Genomic DNA, 13,246 nt, shown 5'->3' with positions numbered 1-13,246 from the left:
GGTCAGGCAGCATCCAAGGAGCAGGAAAATTGACATTTCAGGCAAAAGCTGATTCCCGATGAAGGGCTTTTGCCCAAAACATTGATTGCCCTGCTCCTCGGATGCTGCCTGAGCTGGTGTGCTTTTCTAGCACCACACTCTTGACTTTGATCCAAGTACATTGTATGATGTGCAGGCCCTATCCAACATGGGAGGTGGCACTTGCAGAGTTGGGTAGATGAGTTGTTTGGAGACTTATGCATTCTCTCCAATGCCTCAAAACTATCCCATGCTTTTGGTGTCCTCCTGAACAGATCTTCTCCATCTTGGTTGTTCACAAAGTAGGAACTTCCAAGAACCAGTGGAGCTTTTCCTTTGCAAGGGTGCTTTGGGATATCCCTAAAGTAATTCCATTGACCTCTTGGGAATCTCTTGTCACAACTGAATTCCAGTTTCTACAGGGCATATGGTTCCAGGCATATGAATATCCCATCCAGAAGAGCTGGTTTTAAGTGACTTACATTTCGACACCATGCATTGCAAAGGTAGGGATTAACGAATATGTGGAAGAGCTTCTTTCTTTAGTGGATGAACCTGATAATATGTTACTTTCAGGCCCTGTTTCTTCATTTCAGGAATAAAATCCTGTGGCACCTGACTCTTTAGTTTTGGTGTGGAACATCTCTATCACTCCAATACTCTCCCAGATCAGTGAGAGAATTGTTCACCCTCTCCAACGTCAATGCCAATTTTGATGACTGATGTTGTTCATAAAACAGCGCAACATGCATCTATTGAGGGAAATATGGAAATTCCAATATTTTCAGCTTTACAAGCTTGTCACAACGATCTTTCAAACAGTAACAAACAGTGTGAATCTCATGAGATTGTACAATACTACAGAAAACAGATTGCTATCTGCACATGCAAGAAAATTCCACAATATCCATGCAGTACTTTCATCAATCTTCCTTGGTACTTCTTCAAAAAAGTTGAATTTAGTAAGGCACGACCACCCCTTAACAAAACCATGCTGACCATCATGATTAATCCTTGCATCTTCAAGAAACAGTCAGAAGTCACAGGGGTTATAGTCCAAAGATTTAATTGAAATCACAAGTTTTCAAAGGGTTGCTCCTTTGTCAGGTGAAGTCCACGTGGTTAAACTTGAAAGGACTCAGAAATGATTTACAAGGATATTGCTAGGATTGGAGGGTTTGAGTTACAGGGATAGCCTGACTAGGCTAGGGTTATTTTTTTTGTGGAACTCAGAGGTTGAAGAGTGACCTTATAGAGTTTTTTTAATATCATGATGGGCATGATATTAAAATTGGATGAATGGCCAAGGCTTTTTCCTTCCATTAAGGGTGTCCAAAACTACTGGGCATACGTTTAAGGTAAGTGTTAAAAGATTTAAAAGGGACCTGAGGGGCAACTTTTCTTGCAGAGGGTGGTGTGTGTATGGAACGAGCTGCCAGAGGAGGTGGTGGAGCGGGCATGTACAATTACAACGTTTAAAAGGCATCTGGATGGCTACATGAATAGGAAAGGTTTAGAGGGACATGGGCCAAATGCTGGCAAATGGGACTAGATCAGTTTAAGCTTAGAATATCTGGTTGCTGCAGATGAGTTGGACCAAAGGGTCTGTTTTCTGTAAAAATCTATGACTCAAAGTATTTGTAAGGAAACATAGAGATAGAGTTTAATAAATATATAGATAAACTTCTAAGGTAAACTCTAGTTTCTTTTAGGGAACTGTAACTTATCTTAGAAAAGATAACTGTAAGATAAACTAGCATGTCATGTCCCAGAAATCTGCTTGAAGGTTCTACATCAGACTGCTCTGTAGCCTTTCAAACATTTAGAATCTCTTAGTCATTTTTAAAAAAAAGTAACATTCAAGTCTGGCCTGAATTAGATGGAGATCAGTGAACCCAAATTAAAACAGTCGTTATAGTTTGGGGAGAGGATGCTGCTTTTGGGTTTACTTGCCAGTGGTGTGGGGAGGGCGGAGATGAAGGTGTGTGAAGACGACACGTAGCTTTTCTCCGCTGCTTTTACATGATCTCGGCAGATGGTTCAAGCCTCCAGAGCAGCTTGGGGATCATTACTGCTCAGGTTGGGGATCTTAATGTACAGTCTCATTCAAAGTTTGTCTTTGTGCAAAGGCAATGGCTGATCTCGTGGTTTTCTAACTGCACAGGGGTCTGTAGGGTGTCAGTATTTGCAGGGGTGCCCACGTCTTCTGTACTATTTCCATGGGGTTGCGCTGCGCTCCCCCTAGTTGGGAGCCAGGAGCCAGGGCTGCAGAACACACAGAAACCTTGCGTTGCGTGTGACGTCACTACGCCCACGAGGGGGTGCGTCTGACGTATGACGCAGGGCGCAGTGGGAACGGCAATGGCGGCGGATCGCACGAAGGCGGTCGGAGCTGTTCGAACGTCCCGCTCTGCACGGGATGGCTTGGACAAAAGCATCACGCTGCCGCCCGACGAGATCTTCCGCAACCTGGAGAATGCCAAGAGCTTCGCCATCGACATAGGTGAGCAGAGAACTGAGTAAGGCGGCGGTGTTGTGAGTGAGGGGCGGATGAGAAGGGGCAGGGAACTGTTTGGCCTTAGACGATTGGGAGATTAGGGGTGTGACCAATAAGGGGGCGCGATGCGCATGTGCGGCTGTTACAGCGCTCCCTGGGAGTTGTAGTTCTCAGCGCCAATGCTACTTATTGGTTCACATTTAAAATTACGGACAGCAAAAACTACGACACCCATCAGGCATTGCTGTGACTGCTCAACCGGGACAGAGAGAGCACCAATCTGTACAGGTGTTTTGCACAGCCACTGAAGTCAGAGCTGTCACCAGGTTGGCTGCATGCTATATGCTGAAATGTGACCAACCTTCAATACTCAGTTATCATCAGGCGTAATGACCTCTACCTTGCAGAGCCTGAGCACCAATCTTCAGAAACCTAAATATTATCTCCATAATAATAAACGCAAAGAACTGTGTTCGTTGAAAACCTGAAACAAAAACAAAAACAGAGTGCTGGGAAACACAGCGGGTCTTTAGCAGCATCCATACAGAGAAAACAGTTTATGTTTTGAGTCCAGTGACTCTTCATTTTTTTGACCTGCTTCAGTTCTGAAGAAGTTGGACTCAAGAAGTTAACTTTGTTTCTCTCCACAGGTGCTACTAAACCACAAATCTACACAATCTGCAGTACTTTGACTTATTTCAGCAGTAGATTGTTATTGTGGATGTAGGCTTGCTTGCTGACCTGGAAAGTTTGTTCTCAGACTATTTGTCACCATATTAGATGACATCTTCAGTGAGCTTCCAATTGAAGCACTGGTGGTGTAGCCCGCTTTCTGTTTATATGTTTGTGTTTCCTAGGGTTGGTGATGTCATTCCTGAGGTGACATCATTTCCTATGGAGATGTCATTTCCTGTGTTTTTTCTCAGGGGTGGTAAATGGGATCCAGGTCAATGTGTTTGTTGATAGAGTTCCAGTTGGAGTGCCATGCTTCTAGGAATTCTTGTGCGTGTCTCTGTCTGGCATGTCCTAGGAGAGATATGTTGTCTCTGTCAAAGTGGTGCCCTTCCTCATCCATATGTAAGGATACTAGTGAGAATGAGTCATGTCATTTTGTGGCTAGTTGATGTTCATGTATCCTGGTGGCTAGTTTTCTGCATGTTTGTCCAATATAGTGTTTGCTACAGTTCTTGCAAGGTATTTTGTGAATGACATTAGATTTGCCTGTTGTCTATATAGGGTCTTTCAAGTTCATCAGATGCTGTTTTAGTGTGTTGGTGGGTTTGTGGGCTACCATGATGCCAAGGGGTCTGCCAAGGAAACTCGAACATATGAATAGAAAGCAGGTTACACCACCAGTGCTTCATTTGGAGGCTCACTGAAGATGTTACCTAGTATGGTGATGAAAATGAACCTTCCAGCTCAGTGAACAAACCTACATCCAGAACCTCAAGCTGAACTACAAATCTTCTCAAAACTCGCTAGTAGATTGTTATTTTGCAGGGATCGTGTAGTTTTAACCTTTGCAGCCAGACGATGGGTGTGTAACACCAACAATTTGTAATTTATAGAACATGGAACATTACAGGGCAGTACAGCCCCTTCGGCCCTCGATGTTGCGCCGCACTGTCATACTAATCTGAAGCCCATCCCATCTACACTATTCCATGTAGGTCCATATGCCTGTCCAATGACGATTTAAATGCACTTAAACTTGGGGAATCTACTACCGTTGCAGGCAAAGCATTCCATACTCTTACTACTCTATAGAATGCTTATCCATTTATCTCCCACTCTTGAGCTCAATGACTTTTGTTTTGGCTTCTGGTCCAGCAGCGGCTTAATTTTCAAATATTGATATTTGTGTCCAAATCCTTTCCTTATTTTGCTCCCCCTAATTTCTGTCATCTACTCCAGATCTACAACCCTCTGAGATCTTTGTGCTCCTCCAAATTGTATCTTTCAAGTTTCACAAATTTTCTTTGTTTCACCATTTGTACAGTACAGTACATCACGGGAACAGGTCCTTTGGCCCACCAAGCCTGTGCCAATTCCCAGTCCTTATTTTGACTTGCTCCTTATTGTCCAAGTGCAGTTTCTATCCCTCTGTTCACAACCTATTCATGTGTCTATCAAGCTATGCCTTAAATATTGCTAATATGCTTGCTTCCACCACCTCCACTGGCAGTGCTTTCCAATCACCCACTACCCTCTGTATGAAAAATCTTCCTTGCATTCTCCCTAAAGTTTCCCCCTCTCCCTTGAACCTGTGCTCTTTTGTAATTAACCTTTCCACCCTATCTATGTCATAATTTTGTAGACCTCTATCAGGTCACCACTCAGTCTCTACCTTTCCAGTGAAAACAATCTGAGTTTATCCAAACTCTCCTCATAACTGAAACCCTCCATAGCAGGCAACATCCTGGTAAACCTTTTCTGCACCCTCTCGAAAGCATCCACATCCGTTTGGTAGTGTACTGACCAGAACCGCACACAATGTTCCAAATGTGACCTAACTAAAGTTTCATTCACTTGTAGCATAACTTGCCAACTTTTATATTCTGTGCCTCGGTTGATAAAGGCAGGTGTGCTGTATACCTTCTTGACCACCTTATCCACCTGTGCTGTCACTTTCAGGGATTTGTGGACCTGACTGCCTGGGTCCCTCTCTATGTCAATGCTCCAAAGGGTTCTGCCATTTATTGTACAATTTGCACCTGAATTTGGTATTCCAAAATGCATCACCTCGCGTTTGTAATCTCTCTCTTTCTTTAAGACACTCCCTAAAACTTAGTTCTGTACAAACATTTCCCTATCTGGCATATTTCTATTTGTTACTCACTATCAAGTTTTTGATAGTTGCCTGTGTGAAGTCCTCTAGAATATTTTACTAAGTTAAAGGCACTATATTCATGCAAATTGTTGGACATCCCAAGTTGCTTAAGACCTCAATGCATTTATGTTGGGCTTAATTCATTGAGGGGAAATTTGCACATAGCTGTTATTATTTCTAGATTTCATTTATTGAACAAACAAGTTGAACGCCTATCATTAAAGGAGTTTTTTTTTCCCCTGTCAATCGCTTTTCTTATTTAAAAAAAAACTGACTTTCTCCAAATATGATTCCCCTGTTGCCACTTACTATTTTGCAAAATTATATGCTAGGTATTGATCAGGGTATTATGTGGTTGGTATTTCCAGCTAATAATCAAGAGGAAAAAATACTTGAGCAGTTTTTTTTCCTCTATCTTTTCTCTAATTTCAGGATGTCAGATAATGAGCTACTGCTAGTCAGGCTGAAATTACATTACTCAGCACTGGTGAGGAACCAGATAGTATGTGGCTCAGTTACTAATGACTTACTTTCACCTGTACTATCAGAGAAGTTGGATGTTTTTGTGCAAAAAGGGAGTAGCCAGTAAACCTCTTGGGGAAAATTAATTGGATTTCAGTCTGGTTTACTCCTTAATTGCCCTTAAGAAATTCAATATTTTCCACTCTCCTGCACAGTACTTCATACTTATTTGAGTAATAGAAATGGCAAAGAATATCATGCATCATCCCATTCAAAATAGTTGAATAGTCTCCCTTATGAAATTATCAAGTCATGTGTGAATTGCCTGTGCCAACTTAAGAAAATCGACTTTGAAACCATTAAAGGACTTGTCTGCTATGAAAAGGTGAAATATTAACTGAACAGCAATCCATGATATATGCACTCATTATTAATTTAATGTTAGGACATACAGATTGCAGTTCACAGTTTTCAGGAATGGAACAAATTGATTCAATAGTACACAGATTTTCCCTTTTTTTAAATATAAGTAGAGAGACATTTGATTTGAGTTCAGCATTTAGACATTTTTGGTGTCATGAGAAATTTGTGCAAAAACATGATGTTTCAAATCCTTACATTCATTCTGGTTGGCATGAGTGGATGCAAACAGGTAGTAGCCTACCTGTAGATGAAAGGAAATGGAGAACTTTTCATCACATCAGGTACAAAATATTTCATAACTGATTGACCTGCTGTATATTTCTGTCTTTCTGGTTTGATTTGATCTTTAGCAATTTTTGTTTTTTGTTTTGCTTGGTTTCTGTGGTTGATACCATCCTTCTCCCTGACATGCTGGTTGTGGGTTGAAGGGCACACCCCAGTAATTGAGAGCTCATAATTGAGACTAATGTTTCACTGCATTGTTAAGGCTGTATTACATTGGTTGGTAATGAGGTCCTTTGGTTGAGGTGTCAAATCAAGCTCTCAACTTATTTTTGTATTGTGAATCATAGCCTAACGTTCTCAAAGTTTTTGAAGATGAGTAGGAAACAATGCCCTAACCTCAACCAAAATCAGATTGATTAAATGTTTAATGTACTGCTATTTGTGTGAGATCTGAATGTATGCAGAATCATCATGAAATTGGTCCAGATGGCTATCATTAAACATACCAAATTAAGTGTGAAGTGTCTTGAGACATTTGCAAACTATATTAAGGTACTGTACGAATTCAGGTTTGTTTTTTATTTTATCCTGAGAATAAGTGCATGGTAGTACATTTATCAATCAAAGAATGAAAAATGTAGCAGTGGGAGGATCAAGTTTGAGCAAGTGTTTGTTGTTTCTGTAACCTGTGGCTGATTCTGAGAAGGTGGTGAAGAAGCTGATGAATGGAATGAACTGAATAGCCCTTTCAAAGAACTGAGTGCGCTCCTGCACTGTAATAGGCAAGTAGATGTTTTAACCTTTAATGTGTATCAAGATGCCAAAATAAGGAAAACTCATAAAATGGACCCATATTGGTTCAATGTGTAAATTGTCTACATCATATGGTTATGACGAATCTAGATCAAGCATGTCCTAGCTTTGAACCTTAGGTTGAATTATTTAATTTCAATTTCAGCAAGGGTTGAGAGAAGTATTTAGTTTCTATGGGTGGCGAGAAAAATAACATTTTCAGTGCTATGCAGTGGTATCTCCTGGAATGTGTGTAAGCTATATAGGAATTTTGGCTTAGCTGTAACTGTCAGTCCAAACTTTGACTAAAGGGAGTTGTCTTTCAGTTCATATGTAACTGACAGTCACAAGAATGCACTCCTATTTCAGTTTACTCTTGAGCTGCCAACTGTAAGAAAGCTTTACCAATGGAGCTTGGAGGTAGAAATAAAGTACTTGATCATATTAAACCAGGGCAGGGGGTCTGGGCTCCAGGATTATTACAAGGTGAGTCAGAGTTGACTTAAATCAAAAGGGGATTTTACTGAGAGTAAACTGGATTCAAGGCCCATCTGTCCTTGTTAAAAATATGAAAAGGTGCATCACAGTGGCAGTGTACCTACCTCTTAATAAGTCAAAATCCATTTAAGTTCCATCTGCCAGGGAGATATGATAACATGTCTGAATAAATAATTTTATTAGCATCTTGTGGGGATATGATAGTGTTCTTAGACCAGAGGTTCTGGTTTTAAATCCTGCTTGTCATGGAGTTGTGTCATAACATGTCCAAACATGCTGATTAAAAATATTAAGTAAATAGAACCTTTCTGTTGGTGAGAGATATGGTAAACTAGATAAGACCAATTTAAGAAAATTGGCAAAATAATCAGCAGAGTTTTTCTGCAAACAGCAGGTTTTGATCTGCATATTCTGCCTGAAAAAATTGATGGAAGCAGATTCAACACTGACTTTCAAAGGGGAATTTGAAACTCAAAAAGGAAACAACATTGCCTGGCTTTCTGGTTACAGCATAACAGTGAGGTTATTGAGATTCTTCTTGAATTCTCTGCCCAAAGGCAGTCTCAACCCACAACATTGTGATCTCCACCATTTCCTGAAGAAGGGCTAATGCCCGAAACGTCGATTCTCCTGTTCCCTAGATGCTGCCTGACCTGCTGCGCTTTTCCAGCAACACATTTCCATCTCTGATCTCCAGCATCTGCAGACCTCACTTTCTCCTCAAAGATCTCCACCATGAGTATGGCAAGGAGATCTGTCTCAAATCCACCCCAGGGAATTAATCTGCCTGCTGTTGGCACCAATCTCATCCACATGGTCATTCAGTCAACTGAGCCAACCGCTTGCCCAAGAAATTCAGGTTGCTGTGGCATCTCCGCCTTCTACAAGCAATTAATAACCTGGAGGAAAGAATAGCGTTGAGAGAATCTCAAATTTTCTTTCATCGTTGCATGGCTAACCGGGAATCTCACCTGCTTTAACCATTGGTAGATGTGTGAAGGATTTGTAGATTGATACACAGTATGATGGCCATATTCTGAATGCACTGTCCATAACTCTTAAATCCTGGAGAGGCACTTGACCTGGAGCTTCTCGCTCAGAGGCAGGAACTATTAATCAGATAGCATTTTAGAAAAAGCTGAACTCATGATGCTTTGGTTTGAATGATTCCTCTTGGGCTATAACATTCTGTGCTTCTTCACAGTAGTAACCGAGGGACCCAGAAATGAAAAATGAGTCCAAGTTATGCACTTGAATAAGTTCTGTAAAATACTGTATATACTTGAGTAAACGTCAATGTCATGTAAAAGTCGACTCCCTATTTTTGGCCCTAATTTTCCATATATCTTGTGTAAAAGTTGACCCTGTTTCTTAACAGATTAACATTTGTGAGTCAACATATTATCCTGTACATAAATGTTAAGATGAAGAAATTAATTTTTTTGTGCTGTTATGTGTTTTGATGTATAATTCACACCAATTTGGCATGAAAGTTTAAGATACATTAGAGTCAGGTGATAACCTCCCTTTGTGTGCAGCTCTGCTGAGCTCAGTTCCCCTGTAGCGCTCATGGAATGCAGTCGTATAGCTAGTTGAGGTTTTGAAATTTCTTCTTCTTTTTGTGTAAAAATGTCCTCCAGAAAAAAGAAAAAATATACAACAACGTTTAAACTGAAAGTCATAGGACCCTACAGCACGGAGACAGGCCCTTTGGCCCACACTGGTCCATGCCAACCAAATTGACTGTCCACACTGACACCATTTCCCTGCACTTGGCCCATATCCTTCAAAATCTTTCCTTTCCACGTACTTGTCCAAGTGCCTTTTAAATATTGTTAATATACCTGCCTCAACCACTTCTGCTGGCAGCTCATTCCATACGCATACCGTCCTCTGTGTAAAAGAAGTTGCCCCTCAGGTTCCCTTTTATTCTTTTCCGTCTAAAGTTAAACTGATACCCTCTAATCCTTGATTCCTCAACCTTGGGCAAAAGACTTGAGTGTATTCACCCTATCCATGCCTCTCATGATCTTATATACCTCTATAAGGTTCCTCCTCAGTCTCTATGCTCTAAAGAAAAATGTTCTAGCTCATCCAACCTCTCCGTATAACTCAGACCATTAGGTGCAGGCAACATCCTTATAAATTTCTTCTGCACTCTTTCCAGTTTAACAACATAATTTCTGTAACAAGGTGACCAAAACTGAACACAATCGTCCAACTTTAGATTAGATTAGATTACTTTACAGTGTGGAAACAGGCCCTTCGGCCCTTCGGTCTCACCAATGTCCTGTCTAACTGCAGCATAACTTCCCAACTTCTATACTCAGTGCCCTGAGTGATGAAGGCTAGTGTGCCAAGTCGTCTTCACTGCCCTGTGTGCCTGTGACTCCACTTTCAGAGAACCATGCACTTGAACTCCAAGATCTGTCTGTTCCACTACACTCCTTAAGGCCCTACCATTCACCATGAAAATCCTACTTTGATTTGACTTTCCAAAATTCCAGACCTCGCGCTTGTCTATATTAAAGTTAATTTGCCACTTCTCGGCCCACTTCCCTAGCTGATCAAGGTCCTGCTGCAATTTCTGATAAACATCTTGACCTCACTGTTCACGATACCGCCTAGTTTAGTGTCATCAGCAAACCTACTCATCTTGCCTTGTACATTCTCAACCAAATCATTAATATAGATAACAAGGAATAATAGACCCAGCACCTACTCCACTGGGGCACTCCACTAGGGCACTCCACTAGTCACAACCTTTAGTCTGACAAGCATCCTATCCTCTGCTTTCTACCATCAAGCCAATTTTGTATCCAATTTGCCAGCTCCCTCTGGATTTCATGTGATCTAACCTTCCAAAACAGCTGTCCATGTGGAACCTTATCAAAGGCCTTACTGAAAGCCATATAGACTATGTTGATCGCCCTGCCCTTGTCAACCTTCCTGGTTACTTTATCAAAGAACTATAACAAATTTGTGAGGCACTCACAAAGACTACTCCTAACCAAACCCTACCTTTCCAAATGCATGTATATCTTATCCTTCAGAATCTTCTTAAGTAACGTACCCATCATAGATGTTAAGTTTATGTCTATAGTTTCCAGGCTTTTCTTTGTTATTGAAGTTGCAGAGAAGACAAGTAACTGTGGAGCAGCAAAGGAATTTTGTGTTTTGGAGAAATTTGTGAGAGACTGGAGAAAGATATCGAACTAACTTTAGGCATTGCCGAAACAAAAGTGCCAACAGAAATAAACCTAGCAAGTGGCCACAATTGGGGAAAAATGTTGCTGAGTGGGAACTGAAAAATTGTCAAAATGGAAAATGTGTTAGTCGTGAAGCCATCCAAATCCATGCTTGAAACTAATTGAAGAAGGATGGAATTTCGGGTTTAAGGCAAGTGCTTGGTGGTGCACAAGGTTCATGAGAAGGCATGACTTACTACTTTGGTAGAGAACTAAGATTACACAAAAAGCTGCCTATTGAACGAGAAGATAAGATATTACAATTTCACCAGTTTATAATTGGAAGTCAGCAGAAGGAATGCTGCAAATGATACGGTATTTTGGAGTGTAACATGAATTTCAGCCCACAAAAGTAGTATCCATGTAATAGTCAATCCCATAAATTTAACCTTAAGAAATAATCTAAACATTTTGACTTTTACATGATAATACATGTTAGATGAGTCAGCAGGTCCTAGGTTTGAGAAATGGCCTTTTCTGATTTTGATCTCTGAGTCTGCGTAGGAATGGAGCAACAGGAGTTGAAATGCAATTGGGATCAATATGTCTGGATTAGGAAGGGGCAAGTGCATCCTCTGGTCATATTCAGTGATTCCCCTTGAAAGGTATGCACAATGAATGAGGGCTGGGTTCGCATGTAAGAATTGCAAAAATCCCATCTATGTGACATGTGAAGAATGGACAAAACTTCAAATTCCAGCTACAATTGGCACCACTTGGTATGGAGTGAGAATTTCCTTTTATTAAAAGAGTGCTATTGCAGCTTGAGTGGCATTGACAGGTCAAGATGTTTGCCTGACTGACTTTGTCACTGAAAATGATTTGTCAGAAGTATGTTGGGCACAACCTATCCCAAAATAAAGTTAATACCTGCTTCTGTACTCTTCTGATTCTCACGGGAATTTTTTTTTATCAGTTTGGTACTTGTTACAACTCTGGGTAAACCCTCCTGCTTAATTTAAGCCAGCAACACAGAAAGTATTTATACCATGCAGTAATCTGAAAGTTCAAGAGGTCAAGAACAATATAAAGTAAACAATAACAAATATAATTCTTAAAAGTATAACAGAGAATAATTAACTAACAACTATTTACAACTCCTTCCTCTAACCTATCTTTTACCTTCCATCTTCTACAATAAAACCCCCCGATTAAGATTTATAAAACAAACTTCAAATCTGTTTTTGTCTCCAGGCAACCATCTACACTAACGGCTGGACCAAAAGGTTTCATTATATGTTTTTTCAGAACACTTGGTGCTGTCAGGTAGTTCTATTGCTTTTAACTCTCTGAAAGGTACATTACGCCCACATCTTCATAACAGTGCTAGAGGTGACAGCTTTCACAGGACCATTTGTGATATGTTATTCTCAATGAAGTGGAAAAAATGAGTATTATTTACTTGAAATACTAGTTAAAAATAGATTCATCGTAGACATTACTGGCAAAGTGTTTAAAGGATTCGCTGTGAGCTGCGTCCTATTATTCTGAGCTTACTGGGGCTTTGTGTGAAGGAGCAGATTATTGTACACTTGGTTTACCTGAATGTATCTATGTACATGCCAATTTAAGTTATAGTGTCATGGACTCATACAGCATGGAAACAGACCCTTCAGTCCAAATTGTCCACTCTGTGATCATGGTTCCAAACCAAACTAGTCCCACTTGCCTGCATTTGGGTCATATCTCTCCAAACCTTTTCTTATTCATGAACTTATTCAAATGTCTTTTAAATGTTGTAATTGTACCTGCATCCACCACTTCCTCTGGCAGTCCATTCCATGTATGAGCCACACTGCCCCTCGTGTCCTTTTTAAATCTTTCTCCTGTTACCTTAACAATATGCCCCCTAGTTTTGAATTTCCCTGCCCGAGGAAAAAGACCCTTGCTATTCACCTGACCAATCCCCTTCATGATTTTATAAACATCTATAAGGTCACCCCCTCAACCTCTCATGCTCCAATGAAAACAGTCCCAGCCTGTCTTTATTACTTAAGCCCTCCATTCCCAGGAACAACCTTGTATTTATTTAATCAATACTTGCTTCTCATGGCTTTCTTTTAGACCAGTTCTCTGCTAACTCCTGACACTCTCCTCACCACTTGTCACTCTAGCAGAAATATTAGAATGCAGGAAATTCAAAGTTAATCATGAGAAACAACAGAATGATAAAATGTATACCATTTGAGCATGGTCTACTTTATAGTTTGCATGTCTTGAGCAGGAACCAGATTGGTCACATGTCTTTGGTAG

General features: G+C 40.5%; 1 protein-coding gene across 3 annotated transcripts in view; it reads left to right on the top strand.

Annotated features, from left to right (window-relative positions):
- Positions 1 to 343: 343 nt before the first annotated feature.
- pank4 (pantothenate kinase 4 (inactive)) overlaps positions 344 to 13,246 on the top strand; it is a 73,153-nt gene continuing 60,250 nt past the window's right edge. For 2 of the 3 annotated variants that reach the window (XR_015753447.1, XM_087980394.1), the window contains exon 1: positions 345 to 2,521. Coding sequence is in view for 2 of the 3 variants with exons in the window: in XM_087980394.1 (XP_087836520.1) it covers positions 2,353 to 2,521 (169 nt within the window). In the remaining variant the exon portion in view is untranslated. Of the gene's footprint in view, positions 2,522 to 13,246 lie in introns of all 3 variants that reach the window. The other variant, XM_087980395.1, reaches the window with a different exon arrangement.

The sequence above is a fragment of the Chiloscyllium plagiosum genome, unplaced genomic scaffold (genome assembly GCF_037043375.1).
Source record: "Chiloscyllium plagiosum isolate Xiang-an unplaced genomic scaffold, Cpla_swu_hap1 HiC_scaffold_37, whole genome shotgun sequence".
Taxonomy (NCBI): domain Eukaryota; kingdom Metazoa; phylum Chordata; class Chondrichthyes; order Orectolobiformes; family Hemiscylliidae; genus Chiloscyllium; species Chiloscyllium plagiosum.
The sequence above is the reverse complement of the archived record's forward strand: the minus strand, read 5'-3'. Positions and strand labels throughout refer to the sequence as shown.